The 15,526-nt window shown below is 47.1% G+C and overlaps 2 protein-coding genes across 2 annotated transcripts in view; one reads left to right on the top strand and one right to left on the bottom strand.

Annotated features, from left to right (window-relative positions):
• Window positions 1-6,894, top strand: part of slc30a7 (solute carrier family 30 member 7) — an 8,826-nt gene extending 1,932 nt beyond the window's left edge. Inside the window, exons 6-11 of the mRNA XM_079221082.1 lie at window positions 1-76; window positions 161-208; window positions 840-975; window positions 5,917-6,007; window positions 6,143-6,292; window positions 6,488-6,894. The exon at window positions 1-76 is cut by the window's left edge and continues 164 nt beyond it. Coding sequence (XP_079077208.1) covers window positions 1-76; window positions 161-208; window positions 840-975; window positions 5,917-6,007; window positions 6,143-6,292; window positions 6,488-6,535 — 549 coding nt within the window. The 3' untranslated portion in view covers window positions 6,536-6,894. The remainder of the gene's footprint in view (window positions 77-160; window positions 209-839; window positions 976-5,916; window positions 6,008-6,142; window positions 6,293-6,487) is intronic.
• On the bottom strand, window positions 6,568-12,107 carry dph5 (diphthamide biosynthesis 5). Its single transcript, XM_079221083.1, has 7 exons — window positions 11,968-12,107; window positions 8,887-9,011; window positions 8,259-8,367; window positions 7,596-7,716; window positions 7,435-7,474; window positions 7,250-7,353; window positions 6,568-7,175 (listed from the first exon to the last, which is right to left on the bottom strand). The coding sequence occupies exons 1-7, from the start codon at window positions 12,100-12,102 to the stop codon at window positions 6,964-6,966; spliced, it is 846 nt and encodes a 281-aa protein (XP_079077209.1). The 5' UTR covers window positions 12,103-12,107; the 3' UTR covers window positions 6,568-6,963.
• Window positions 12,108-15,526: the final 3,419 nt, after the last annotated feature.

Below are 15,526 nucleotides of genomic sequence, written 5' to 3'. Positions count from 1 at the left end.
GGACACAGTCATGATGGACACGAGGGACACGGACACAGTCATGATGGACACGGACACGATGAACCACACTGTCACGGTGAGTTTTCACTGAAACATGACGTCATCATCAATGTCTTCCTTGAATTGAATGATTTAAAAGGCAAAGTGTTTGTTGTTGCAGACGAGCTGCGCACTCCGGGGAAAGGAGCCAGCAAACAGATCCTGCAGGGTGAGCTGATCACGGATCCATTACTTCATCAGAAACACTCAATGAACAATCAATGACTCATTTTAAGATCCACCACTTTATGTTCTGCAACCGATGGCGATTCAGTTTAGAACGTGAACAAATATATAAAACATACATGTACTCGTGTACACGGCAATAAGAGTACTGAGTTTGTGATGGACGATACATATATACAATAAGGTTTAAGGATCATCACAAATATGATGGAAGAGAGCAGCAGTGACCACTAGGGGGCGCCACCACACCGTCTCTGATCAGACCAGCAGGAGCACCGTGGTTCTCCACAGGCCTTTTATTTCACAAAGAACTCACTGAAGGAGCTGAAGCATTCTGTCAAGTTTAAAGCCATGAACATGTGACCGTTTGTCTTAAGCTCACATGAAGAACACCAACATATAGACCTGAGCCAGCCCTAACGATAGACCTGAGCCAGCCCTAACGATAGACCTGAGCCAGCCCTAACGATAGACCTGAGCCAGCCCTAACGATAGACCTGAGCCAGCCCTAACGATAGACCTGAGCCAGCCCTAACTATAGACCTGAGCCAGCCCTAACGATAGACCTGAGCCAGAACTAACTAACTAAGTGTGTGTGTGTGTGTGTTTTGCAGGCGTCCTGCTGCACATCATCGCTGACACTCTGGGCAGTGTGGGTGTGATCATCTCCGCTCTGCTGATGCAGAGATATGACCTCATGATCGCTGACCCCATCTGCTCCATGCTCATCTCCCTGCTCATCGGCGTCAGGTGAGCACCTCCACACCGCTGCAGTAGAAGTTCTGCACTAGAACCTATTGAACTTCTTTAGTGACCACTAGAACCTATTGAACTTCTTTAGTGACCACTAGAACCTATTGAACTTCTTTAGTGACCATTAGAACATATTGACCTTCTTTAGTGACCACTAGAACATATTGACCTTCTTCAGTGACCACTAGAACATATTGACCTTCTTCAGTGACCACTAGAACCTATTGAACTTCTTCAGTGACCACTAGAACCTTGTGAACTTGTTCACTAACCACTAGAACCTTATGAACTTCTTTAGTGACCATTATAACATATTGACCTTCTTCAGTGACCACTAGAACATATTGACCTTCTTCAGTGACCACTAGAACATATTGACCTTCTTCAGTGACCACTAGAACATATTGACCTTCTTCAGTGACCACTAGAACATATTGACCTTCTTCAGTGACCACTAGAACCTATTGAACTTGTTCAGTGACCACTAGAACCTTGTGACCTTCTTCAGTGACCACTAGAACCTATTGAACTTGTTCAGTGACCACTAGAACCTTGTGACCTTCTTCAGTGACCACTAGAACCTTGTGAACTTGTTCAGTGACCACTAGAACCTATTGAACTTCTTTAGTGACCACTAGAACCTATTGAACTTGTTCAGTGACCACTAGAACCTTATGAACTTCTTTAGTGACCATTAGAACATATTGACCTTCTTCAGTGACCACTCGAACCTATTGAACTTGTTCAGTGACCACTAGAACCTTGTGACCTTCTTCAGTGACCACTAGAACCTATTGAACTTGTTCAGTAACCACTTGAACCTATTGAACTTCTTTAGTGACCACTAGAACCTTATGAACTTCTTTAGTGACCATTAGAACATATTGACCTTCTTCAGTGACCACTAGAACATATTGACCTTCTTCAGTGACCACTAGAACATAATGAACTTGTTCAGTGACCACTAGAACCTAATGACCTTCTCCAGTGACCACTAGAACATATTGAACTTCTTTAGTGACCACTAGAACCTATTGAACTTCTTCAGTGACCACTAGAACCTTGTGAACTTGTTCACTAACCACTAGAACCTTATGAACTTCTTTAGTGACCATTATAACATATTGACCTTCTTCAGTGACCACTAGAACATATTGAACTTCTTCAGTGACCACTAGAACATATTGACCTTCTTCAGTGACCACTAGAACCTATTGAACTTCTTTAGTGACCACTAGAACCTATTAAACTTGTTCAGTGACCACTAGAACCTTATGAACTTCTTTAGTGACCATTAGAACATATTGACCTTCTTCAGTGACCACTAGAACCTATTGAACTTGTTCAGTGACCTCTAGAACCTTGTGACCTTCTTCAGTGACCACTCGAACCTATTGAACTTGTTCAGTGACCACTAGAACCTTGTGACCTTCTTCAGTGACCACTAGAACCTATTGAACTTGTTCAGTAACCACTAGAACCTATTGAACTTCTTTAGTGACCACTAGAACCTTATGAACTTCTTTAGTGACCATTAGAACATATTGACCTTCTTCAGTGACCACTAGAACATATTGACCTTCTTCAGTGACCACTAGAACATAATGAACTTGTTCAGTGACCACTAGAACCTAATGACCTTCTCCAGTGACCACTAGAACATATTGAACTTCTTTAGTGACCACTAGAACCTATTGAACTTCTTTAGTGACCACTAGAACCTATTGAACTTGTTCAGTGACCACTAGAACCTATTGAACTTGTTCAGTGACCATTAGAACCTATTGACCTTCTTCAGTGACCAGTAGAACCTATTGAACTTGTTCAGTAACCACTAGAACCTATTGAACTTGTTCAGTGACCACTAGAACTTGTTCAGTGACCACTAGAACCTTGTGACCTTCTTCAGTGACCACTAGAACCTATTGAACTTGTTCAGTAACCACTAGAACCTATTGAACTTGTTCAGTGACCACTAGAACCTTATGAACTTCTTTAGTGACCATTAGAACCTATTGACCTTCTTCAGTGACCACTAGAACCTATTGACCTTCTTCAGTGACCACTAGAACCTATTGAACTTGTTCAGTGACCACTAGAACCTTGTGACCTTCTTCAGTGACCACTAGAACCTTGTGAACTTGTTCAGTGACCACTAGAACCTTGTGAACTTCTTCAGTAACCACTAGAACATATTGACCTTCTTCAGTGACCACTAGAACCTATTGAACTTGTTCAGTGACCACTAGAACCTTGTGACCTTCTTCAGTGACCACTAGAACCTTGTGAACTTGTTCAGTGACCACTAGAACCTTGTGACCTTCTTCAGTGACCACTAGAACATATTGAACTTCTTCAGTGACCACTAGAACCTATTGAACTTCTTCAGTGACCACTAGAACCTATTGAACTTCTTCAGAGACCACTAGAACCTATTGAACTTCTTTAGTGACCACTAGAACCTATTGAACTTCTTCAGTGACCACTAGAACATATTGAACTTCTTCAGTGACCACTAGAACATATTGAACTTCTTTAGTGACCACTAGAACCTATTGAACTTGTTCAGTGACCACTAGAACCTATTGAACTTGTTCAGTGACCACTAGAACCTATTGAACTTGTTCAGTGACCACTAGAACCTTGTGAACGTCTTCAGTGACTACTAGAACCTTGTGAACGTCTTCAGTGACCACTAGAACCTATTGAACTTCTTCAGTGACCACTAGAACCTATTGAACTTGTTCAGTGACCACTAGAACCTTGTGACCTTCTTCAGTGACCACTAGAACCTTGTGACCTTCTTCAGTGACCACTAGAACATATTGACCTTCTTCAGTGACCATTAGAACCTATTGAACTTCTCCAGTGACCACTGGAACATATTGACCTTCTTCAGTGACCACTAGAACATATTGACCTTCTTCAGTGACCACTAGAACATATTGAACTTCTCCAGTGACCACTGGAACATATTGACCTTCTTCAGTGACCACTAGAACATATTGACCTTCTTCAGTGACCACTAGAACATATTGACCTTCTTCAGTGACCACTAGAACCTATTGAACTTGTTCAGTGACCACTAGAACCTATTGAACTTGTTCAGTGACCACTAGAACCTTGTGACCTTCTTCAGTGACCACTAGAACCTATTGAACTTCTCCAGTGACCACTAGAACCTATTGAACTTCTCCAGTGACCACTAGAACATATTGACCTTCTTCAGTGACCACTAGAACCTATTGAACTTGTTCAGTGACCACTAGAACATATTGACCTTCTTCAGTGACCACTAGAACATATTGAACTTCTCCAGTGACCACTGGAACATATTGACCTTCTTCAGTGACCACTAGAACCTATTGAACTTGTTCAGTGACCACTAGAACCTATTGAACTTGTTCAGTGACCACTAGAACCTTGTGACCTTCTTCAGTGACCACTAGAACATATTGACCTTCTTCAGTGACCACTAGAACATATTGACCTTCTTCAGTGACCACTAGAACCTATTGAACTTGTTCAGTGACCACTAGAACCTATTGAACTTGTTCAGTGACCACTAGAACCTTGTGACCTTCTTCAGTGACCACTAGAACCTATTGAACTTCTCCAGTGACCACTAGAACCTATTGAACTTCTCCAGTGACCACTAGAACATATTGACCTTCTTCAGTGACCACTAGAACCTATTGAACTTCTTCAGTGACCACTAGAACCTATTGAACTTCTTCAGTGACCACTAGAACCTATTGAACTTGTTCAGTGACCACTAGAACCTTGTGACCTTCTTCAGTGACCACTAGAACCTTGTGAACTTGTTCAGTGACCACTAGAACCTTATGAACTTCTTTAGTGACCACTAGAACCTTGTGACCTTCTTTAGTGACCACTAGAACATATTGACCTTCTTTACTGACCACTAGAACCTATTGACCTTCTTTAGTGACCACTAGAACATATTGACCTTCTTCAGTGACCACTAGAACATATTGAACTTGTTCAGTGACCACTAGAACCGTTTTGAACCCATGTAACCGTTTCTGTGACTACTAGAACCTTCTAAAATGACAAATATAACCCCTCAAAATAAATCTAGAACCTCCTCAAAGAACAATATAACTTCCTGTAAGACCTCATTCAAATAGCATAATAACCTCTTCAAAAACCAGCAGACTGTTTGGAACCTCCTGGGGAACCTTTAGAACTTCCTCAATGTCACCAGAACCTCTTTAATGAACACTGACTGTCTTTCTGAGAAATAACCAAACATAGAAATTGTGAGAATTAAGTGGCTTTGTTCATTTGACATTAAAACCGTGCAGTTTTAAGAAGACGCAGCTCCCTTGGACACACCACAAAGGCTACGTTTGTAAACGTTCTCTGTTCTCCGCTGCAGTGCTGGGTTCTCTCAGGCTTCTGCTCCAAAAGGACCCGGCGGGTTCCTCCTAAAGAGTGTAATTAGGAGTTAATGGGCTCAAATGGTCCAAACCACCAGCGCAGAGCCGGACTGGAGTCCAGCGTCCTCTGGATGTAAATGCAGCGGTCAGATTTCCCAGAAGCCCCGGCGGTGACGTGTGCTGATGTGGTTTGATGTAACCAGTCAGCACAGCTGTGGTCAGCTGAGAGGCCTTCACTGACCGCAGGAATCACAGCACTGCAGCTGGAAAAAAGTATCTGAGCTGCACTGCAGAGTCTCATGTTCAGTTCTGGAAAGTAGCAGTTGGTCAAAACTAGCAGAACTTCTAGTACTATTGAAATAGTACTAGAAGTACCGGTATTATTAAAATAGACTTACCGGTAGTACTACATATTATTATAATATATATATATATATATATATATATATATATATATATATATATATATATATATATATATATATATATATAAATAAAATTCCCACATGCTCAGTCTGTGCTCTTTGACCCTCAGCGTGGTGCCGTTACTCAAAGAGTCCATCGGGATCCTGATGCAGCGAACGCCTCCTTCACTGGACCTCGCCCTGCCGGAGTGTTACCAGAGGGTGAGTTCAGGCACCGCCCCTTCAGAACACGACCCAGAGGGCGTGTCTTCGTCTCGGATTCGTTGTTGGCTGCATGACACGGGAGTGATGTCATAAGGGACGAGTCTAATTCCTGGTTTCTTGTGTTGCGTTCAGGTGCAGCAGCTGCAAGGAGTTTACAACCTGCAGGATCCTCATTTCTGGACTCTGTGTACGGACGTTTACATCGGAACCTTAAAGCTGCTGGTGGCCCCCGACGCCGACCGCCGCTGGATCCTCAGCCAGACGCACCACGTCTTCACGCAGGTACCTGAACGCACCATGTCCTCACATGGGTACCTGAACGCACCATGTCCTCACATGGGTACCTGAACGCACCGAGTCTTCACGGGGTGCGTTCAGGTACCCCGCGGCGCGTCTTATGTGTACGAACTGAGATGTTTGTCAATGATGTTTTAACTATAGCAGCATGTACTTGTACTAACTGTCTCGTCTCTGCAGGCTGGCGTTCGACAGCTCTACGTTCAGATCGATACAGCCGCCATGTAGAAGCTCCTCCCCCTTTGCACAGCTGGGACCAATCAGGTTCAGCTTCAGTCTGCTGGTGACCTCTGAGTCACTGCAGGACACTAAGACCAGGAGGGGGGGAGGCAGAGAGGACCGGACCCCTCTTCCTCCTCCTCCTTTATGGGGTAAACTTATCGTCCGTGACGACCCCCCCCTCCTCTTTGTAGACAGGAGCAAAGCATTCTGGGTAAGTGCCTTCATGAATCAGCCCTCCCCAACCCACCGGGACCAGACTCTGATGTCACTCTGATTTTTAACGTGCCATGTGACCAAAACCATGTGACCAAACCATGTGAGCAGGTTCTGTCTTTTTTCAACTGTAATAAAATCTGTTTCTCTGGTTGGAGCGCTCCATCTTTATTGATGACATCACACACTTTACAATGACATCACACACGTTTTCGATGACCTCACTGCTGCTCCAGCTGCAGCGGTGCGCTTGGTTCCGCGTGCGTCCGCAGCAGCTCCGCCTCCAGCGGGTGGAGCCGGCCCGTGACGAGCAGCGAATGGAGCGGCCCACCCAGGTCACATGACGCCAGCTGAGCCAGCGTGGCGGCGCGGACCGCCTGGTCGTCGGCGCCGAGCCGGGCCACGCCCACGCACACAGTGTCCTCCGTCACACCTGGAGGGGACGCTAATCCTGTTAGCGCGCTAACGGTTATCAACCGGGCCAATCGGAGGAGAGCTGTCACTCACCCAGCTCCGCCCCCTCCTCCCGCCTCCTGCGGATGATCTGGATCAGCTGATCCGCCGCCTGGTTCACTGTCATGAAGCGCGGAGGCTCATAGATCTTCTTCCCTCTGAAACGCCATTAGAGATGACATCATCATGACATCATCACGACACCATCAGGCTAACGACAGCAGTCAACAGGTTCTGACCTCATCATGTTCTCGATGCTCTGCTCTTTGACTTTAATATCTGGGAAAACACAAATAATGTTTATTTATGTAGAATCAATATTTACTTCATAAAGTATTCTTTAAAACAGAAGAGTGAGTGTGTGTGTGTGTGTGTGTGTGTGTGTGTGTGTGTCTCTCACCCAGCAGACAGAGTGTATGAAGTCCAGCTGTTTTGTTTTTACAGATTTTGTCATAGAAGCTCTCTGGTTTCCACGACTCCGTCCAGAACACCAACGACACCGTCTCCCCAAAGTTATACAGCTACACACACGTATATTTACAATAGGGTAAATGTTTGTGGTAATAAACTGATTGTGATCAACTTCACAGATGTGGAACAGATTAAATAAAATAAAGTTATCAATACTTCACAGCTGCTCTGTAGTCTAGATTTAACTGAACTCTCCCTCCAGGTCATGTGACCAAAGCACCCAGCAGGGGGTGCTGGAGCAGAGCGCTCATTAGCATATTAATGACCTCCCAGTGGAGCCTCCGTTAGCATTTATGCTAATCAGTGAGCGTGGACAGCTGGGTCCTGCTCTCTGATTGGCTGCTCTGACAGTCAGTTATTGATGATCGCTTTAATCAGCAGATGGGACTACAGCAGGATGGGCCCCGAGTCTTGACTCACAGGCGAGGAGCCTATGCCCCGAGTCTTGACTCACAGGCAGACCTGCTTACTGAAACCACACAACAAAGGACTCAGTTTAACGTCAGAGAAAAGGAAATAGACGAAAGATATATATAAATAAATAAAAGAATAAATGGGATTCCTTTGATCACGTTAACGATCACTAAAGTACCTGCAGCCCACAGCAGCCCACTGCAGTCATGATGGAGGCGTTGTGGATGACTCTGTACGGTATCCCAGCATGCACTGCTCTCAGCACCAGGTCGCTGTGGGTGGTGGCTCTGCAGGAGACATTTTAGAGAAAGTAAATGTCTGAATATCTTTGACTGTTGACAAAACAATAATAGAATTATTACAGCAAAACTTTAGCCAGCTGCAGATAATAAGTTAAGTGCTGATCTACATGTGATCTACATGTGATCCACTGAGTCTGTGTGATTGAACTAGTGTGATGATGATGAAGAAAAGGAGATCTGAGAGGGGACCTGCTGGAGTCTGGACATGAGAAGGAATGAGGACATTGTGACTAGATCACATTGACTGGATCCCACTGACATAGCAGATAGAGTAACGCTCAGATGCTGAGGTCAGAGAAGGTGAATCCAGGTTTAAGAAGGAGCGTTTCAGTCTTCAGCTTCTTTCTTAAACTGCAGAGCAACATTCTCATGAACTAATGTCAACAGAGTCTCAGGGTTTCAACCCACAGCAGCAGCCGCTCTGTTATTAACTCAGAGAATGTTGAGAGAGAAGCTCTGTGGTCACAGCAGCTCTGGGATCAATACGTGGACAACGTGACTCACCCGAAAGGGTCGCCCACCACTAGGAACGCCACGTCGGTGACGTCAGCATCCTTCAGGATCTCATCAGCTCCCTGTTCCACCAGATCTCTGTCGGCCAGGATCAGCTCCTTCCCATAATACTCCTCCTGTGGACGGCAACAGTTACCACGCTGCTGAGAGAGCTAACACGCTGCTAATGTAGCTGACACGCTGCTAATGTAGCTGACACGCTGCTAATGTAGCTAACACGCTGCTAATGTAGCTGACACGCTGCTTAGAGAGCTAACACACTGCTAATGTAGCTAACACGCTGCTAATGTAGCTGACACGCTGCTAATGTAGCTGACACGCTGCTTAGAGAGCTAACACACTGCTAATGTAGCTAAAACGCTGCTAATGTAGCTGACACGCTGCTAATGTAGCTAACACGCTGCTAATGTAGCTGACACGCTGTTGAGAGAGCTAACACGCTGCTAATGTAGCTGACACGCTGCTAATGTAGCTGACACGCTGCTTAGAGAGCTAACACGCTGCTAATGTAGCTAACACGCTGCTAATGTAGCTGACACGCTGCTAATGTAGCTAACACGCTGCTAATGTAGCTAACATGCTGCTAATGTAGCTGACACGCTGCTAACTGAGCTAACATGCTGCTCAAAGAGCTAACATGCTGCTAAACCACTGCTGAGGGGTTATATTAAATAAAGGGTTGTAAAGGGGTAGGGTAATATTAATAAAGGGTTTCAGGGTTTTCAGGGTTAGCTTGCTATGCTAACTGTGCTACATGTTTATGAAAACAGAACTGGGAGATCAGGTCAACAACACAAGAACAACAAACAGAGACAGACAGCTAACAGATAGCAGACAGACAGACAACTAACAGACAGATAGACAGACAACTAACAGACAGACAGCTAACAGACAGACAGACAGACAACAGACACAGACAGACTAGCAGACAGACAGCTAACAGACAGACAGACAGCTAACAGACAGCTAACAGACAGACAGACAGCTAACAGACAGACAGCTAACAGACAGACAGACAGCTAACAGACAGAGAGACAGCTAACAGACAGCTAACAGACAGCTAACAGACAGACAGCTAACAGACAGACAGACTAGCAGACAGACAGACAACTAACAGACAGACAGCTAACATACAGACAGCTATCAGACAGACAGATAACAGACAGACAGCTAACAGACAGACAGACTAGCAGACAGACAGACAGCTAACAGACAGACAGACAGACAGACAGACAGCTAACAGACAGACAGCTAACAGACAGACAGACAGACAGCTAACAGACAGACAGCTAACAGACAGACAGACAGCTAACAGACAGACAGACAGACAGCTAACAGACAGACAGACAGCTAACAGACAGACAGACAGACTAACAGCTAACAGACAGACAGCTAACAGACAGATAGACAGCTAACACAGACAGACAGACAGCTAACAGACAGACAGCTAACAGACAGACAGACAGACAGCTAACTAACAGACAGCTAACTAACAGACAGCTAACAGACAGACAGCTAACAGACAGACAGACAGCTAACAGACAGAAAGACAGACTAACAGACAGAAAGACAGACTAATAGACAGACAGACAGCTAACAGACAGAAAGACAGACTAACGGACAGACAGACAGCTAACAGACAGACAGACAGCTAACAGACAGACAGACTAGCAGACAGACAGACAGCTAACAGACAGACAGCTAACAGACAGACAGCTAACAGACAGACAGCTAACAGACAGACAGACAGCTAACAGACAGACAGCTAACAGACAGACAGCTAACAGACAGACAGACAGCTAACAGACAGACAGACAGCTAACATACACACAGACAGCTAACAGACAGACAGACAGCTAACAGACAGACAGACAGCTAACAGACAGACAGACAGTTAACAGACAGAAAGCTAACAGACAGCTAACAGACAGACTAACAGCTAACAGACAGACAGACAGCAAACAGACATAGACAGCTAACAGACAGACAGACAGCTAACAGACAGACAGACAGCTAACAGACAGACAGCTAACTAACAGACAGCTAACAGACAGACAGCTAACAGACAGACAGACAGACAGCTAACAGACAGACAGACAGCTAACAGACAGACAGACAGACTAACAGACAGACAGCTAACATACAGACAGCTAACAGACAGAAAGACAGCTAACAGACAGACAGACAGCTAACAGACAGACAGCTAACAGACAGACAGACAGCTAACAGACAGAAAGACAGCTAACAGACAGACAGCTAACAGACAGACAGACAGACAGACAGCTAACAGACAGACAGCTAACAGACAGACAGGCAGCTAACAGACAGAAAGACAGCTAACAGACAGACAGCTAACAGACAGACAGACAGACAGCTAACAGACAGACAGACAGCTAACAGACAGAAAGACAGACTAACAGACAGACAGACAGCTAACAGACAGACAGCTAACAGACAGAAAGACAGCTAACAGACAGACAGCTAACAGACAGACAGACAGCTAACAGACAGAAAGACAGCTAACAGACAGACAGACAGCTAACAGACAGACAGACAGCTAACAGACAGAAAGACAGCTAACAGACAGACAGACAGCTAACAGACAGACAGACAGCTAACAGACAGAAAGACAGACTAACAGACAGACAGCTAACAGACAGACAGACAGACAGCTAACAGACAGACAGAAAGACAGCTAACAGACAGACAGCTAACAGACAGACAGACAGACTAACAGACAGACAGCTAACAGACAGACAGACAGACAGCTAACAGACAGACAGACTAACAGTCAGACAGACAGCTAACAGACAGACATGCTGTCTCCTCTGTGATGACAGACAGGAACTTGTCTAAAGTCTCGGCCGCTGCTTTAAACCCTAAACAGAGGAGCCTGGTCTCAGTCCCTGGTCTGGGTCCTAACCCGGCCTCTGGTCTGGGTCCTAACCCGGCCTCTGGTCTGGGTCCTAACCCGGCCTCTGGTCTGGGTCCTAACCCGGCCTCTGGTCTGGGTCCTAACCCGGCCTCTGGTCTGGGTCCTAACCCGGTCTCTGGTCCCGGTCCCGGACTCACCAGCGCCTCCTTCCCCACGGTGAGCACGGAGGTGTAGGCCTCCAGGTAGACCCGCGCGCAGCCCCGCACGGCCCGCAGCCCCTTCACCGTGATGTCGTCCGCGTCCCCGAGACCCAGACCCACCAGGTACAGCATGTTGTCCCTCACGCGCTGCGGAACACGGCGTGCCGTGAACTGTTTACGTCACGACAGCTGCAGCCGCTTTACGGCGCGGCATCAAACTGCGTCCAATGGCTGTGCTCCTGGAGGCCGTGCGCGTGGCCGGCTCTGCGCGCGTCCACGTGACTCGCTCCTCATCCTCTGGTGCATCGGGAAGCTGCAAATTATTATTATTAATAATGATTTCACGATATATATGAACACATGACTCTCATGAATCTCTTTATGAACACATGAAACATAACGAGTTCATCTAATCTAGTTCAGGTCTGAGGGTTCAGGTCTAGAGGGTTCAGGTCTGGAGGGTTCAGGTCTTGGCGGTTCAGGTCTTGGCGGTTCAGGTCTTGGCGGTTCAGGTCTAGAGGGTTCAGGTCTAGAGGGTTAAGGTCTGGAGGGTTCAGGTCTAGAGGGTTCAGGTCTAGAGGGTTCAGGTCTAAAGGGTTCAGGTCTAGAGGGTTCAGGTCTAGAGGGTTAAGGTCTGGAGGGTTCAGGTCTAGAGGGTTCAGGTCTAGAGGGTTAAGGTCTGGAGGGTTCAGGTCTAGAGGGTTAAGGTCTGGAGGGTTCAGGTCTAGAGGGTTCAGGTCTAGAGGGTTAAGGTCTGGAGGGTTCAGGTCTAGAGGGTTCAGGTCTAGAGGGTTCAGGTCTAAAGGGTTCAGGTCTAGAGGGTTCAGGTCTAGAGGGTTAAGGTCTGGAGGGTTCAGGTCTGCAGGGTTCAGGTCTAGAGGGTTCAGGTCTAGAGGGTTCAGGTCTGGAGGGTTCAGGTCTAGAGGGTTAAGGTCTGGAGGGTTCAGGTCTAGAGGGTTCAGGTCTAGAGGGTTCAGGTCTGGAGGGTTCAGGTCTAGAGGGTTCAGGTCTGGAGGGTTCAGGTCTAGAGGGTTAAGGTCTGGAGGGTTCAGGTCTAGAGGGTTCAGGTCTAGAGGGTTAAGGTCTGGAGGGTTCAGGTCTAGAGGGTTCAGGTCTAGAGGGTTCAGGTCTAAAGGGTTCAGGTCTAGAGGGTTCAGGTCTAGAGGGTTAAGGTCTGGAGGGTTCAGGTCTGCAGGGTTCAGGTCTAGAGGGTTCAGGTCTAGAGGGTTCAGGTCTGGAGGGTTCAGGTCTGGAGGGTTCAGGTCTAGAGGGTTAAGGTCTGGAGGGTTCAGGTCTGGAGGGTTCAGGTCTAGAGGGTTCAGGTCTAGAGGGTTCAGGTCTAGAGGGTTCAGGTCTAGAGGGTTCAGGTCTAAAGGGTTAAGGTCTGGAGGGTTCAGGTCTAGAGGGTTAAGGTCTGGAGGGTTCAGGTCTAAAGGGTTCAGGTCTAGAGGGTTAAGGTCTGGAGGGTTCAGGTCTAGAGGGTTCAGGTCTAGAGGGTTCAGGTCTAGAGGGTTCAGGTCTAAAGGGTTAAGGTCTGGAGGGTTCAGGTCTAGAGGGTTAAGGTCTGGAGGGTTCAGGTCTAGAGGGTTCAGGTCTAGAGGGTTCAGGTCTAGAGGGTTCAGGTCTGGAGGGTTCAGGTCTAGAGGGTTCAGGTCTAGAGGGTTCAGGTCTGGAGGGTTCAGGTCTGGCGGGTTCAGGTCTAGAGTGTTCAGGTCTAGAGGGTTCAGGTCTAGAGAGTTCAGGTCTTGGCGGTTCAGGTCTTGGCGGTTCAGGTCTAGAGGGTTCAGGTCTAGAGGGTTCAGGTCTGGAGGGTTCAGGTCTAGAGGGTTCAGGTCTAGAGGGTCCAGGTCTAAAGGGTTCAGGTCTAGAGGGTTCAGGCCTAGAGGGTTCAGGTCTGGAGGGTTCAGGTCTTGGCGGTTCAGGTCTGGAGGGTTCAGGTCTAGAGGGTTCAGGTCTAGAGGGTTCAGGTCTAGAGGGTTCAGGGCTAGAGGGTTCAGGTCTAGAGGGTTCAGGTCTTGGTGGTTCAGGTCTAGAGGGTTCAGGTCTAGAGGGTCCAGGTCTAGAGGGTTCAGGTCTTGGTGGTTCAGGTCTGGAGGGTTCAGGTCTGGAGGGTTCAGGTCTTGGCGGTTCAGGTCTGGAGGGTTCAGGTCTAGAGGGTTCAGGTCTGGAGGGTTCAGGTCTTGGCGGTTCAGGTCTGGAGGGTTCAGGTCTGGAGGGTTCAGGTCTAGAGGGTTCAGGTCTTGGTGGTTCAGGTCTAGAGGGTTCAGGTCTAGAGGGTTCAGGTCTTGGCGGTTCAGGTCTTGGGTTTGTTGGGGTTTAAATTAATAATCAGTGGTTTTGTTGTTAAGACTGACCTGCAGGACTCTGCAGGACTCGTGGGAACCTGGTCCCAGAGTTCTGGTGAGGGACTGGACCCCAAGGCGCCGTGGAGGCCGATTGGTTGGATTCCTCTGGTTGTTTCCATGGTGACAGCGTGTGAAAGCAGTGATAGAGTCGGTGGGAAAAGCTCTCTCTCTCTCTTCACAGTCTGTTTCTCCCTCGGCCGCCCCTTGTTGTGGTAAACAAGCCCCAGTCCCCTGCACTCCTCTAACTGGGAACCAGTTCAGGACTGGGATTGGTGGCTTACATAATGGTCCCAGGAGGCGTGGGGGAGGGGGTCCTTTGTGCTGCTGCAGGGCTTGTTCAGCTCCAGTCATCCAGAGAATCACTCTCTGTTCAGCTTCTCTTCAGCTCCAGGTCCTGGTCTGGGTTCTGGGTCTGAGCCAGGAAGCAACATGCTGGTTTCAGAGGAGCCACATCGGTCCTGATTCTGGGGTTCACCTCATGAACCAGGACCTGCAGTGGACCTCCATCACTAAGGGTCTGAGTCATGTGACCTCCATCACTAAGGGTCTGAGTCATGTGACCTCCATCACTAAGGGTCTGAGTCATGTGACCTCCATCACTAAGGGTCTGAGTCATGTGACCTCCACAGCAGTGACTCGTTACATGACTCCAGACTTCATGTTGTCTGTGAACACAAAGGAGCAGAACTACAGACGACATCCAGATGAGTTCAGGTGTGTGAGGAAGTCACATGACCCAACAAGGTCACATGAAGGTCACATGAGCGCGAGACAGAAACAGGATCAACGTGTTGTCTGTCTGCAGGTTAATCTGACCTCTGATCAGCTGGCAGATTAACAGAGAGCGCCTTTACCCAGTATTCACACAGTAGTAAGAAGAACTATAATAACCATAACTATAATAACCATAACAATAATAACAGTAATGATGGTGATGAAGGTGATGACGGTAATGAAGGTGATGGTTTCTTTGTGCTCTCCAGTTTCAGGACAAAGACTCGTTCAGGCAGCAGCTCCACACTGAGGCTCTTGATAATATAAACCGTTGTATTCTGTAGATATTCTGCATTTCATTGTTCTTATGTCTACTAGAGTTCAGGTTGTGCGAGGTCAGTTTAACAGATACTTTCTGTGAGAGGTTTCTGTGAGAACAGTCCGGTTGTCTGTTCCTCAAGGTTCCTCAAGGTTCCTCAAGGTTCCTCAAGGTTCCA

This window comes from Taurulus bubalis (assembly GCF_910589615.1).
Source record: "Taurulus bubalis genome assembly, chromosome: 7".
Lineage (NCBI taxonomy): Eukaryota > Metazoa > Chordata > Actinopteri > Perciformes > Cottidae > Taurulus > Taurulus bubalis.
This window is presented reverse-complemented; position numbering and strand designations above follow the sequence as displayed.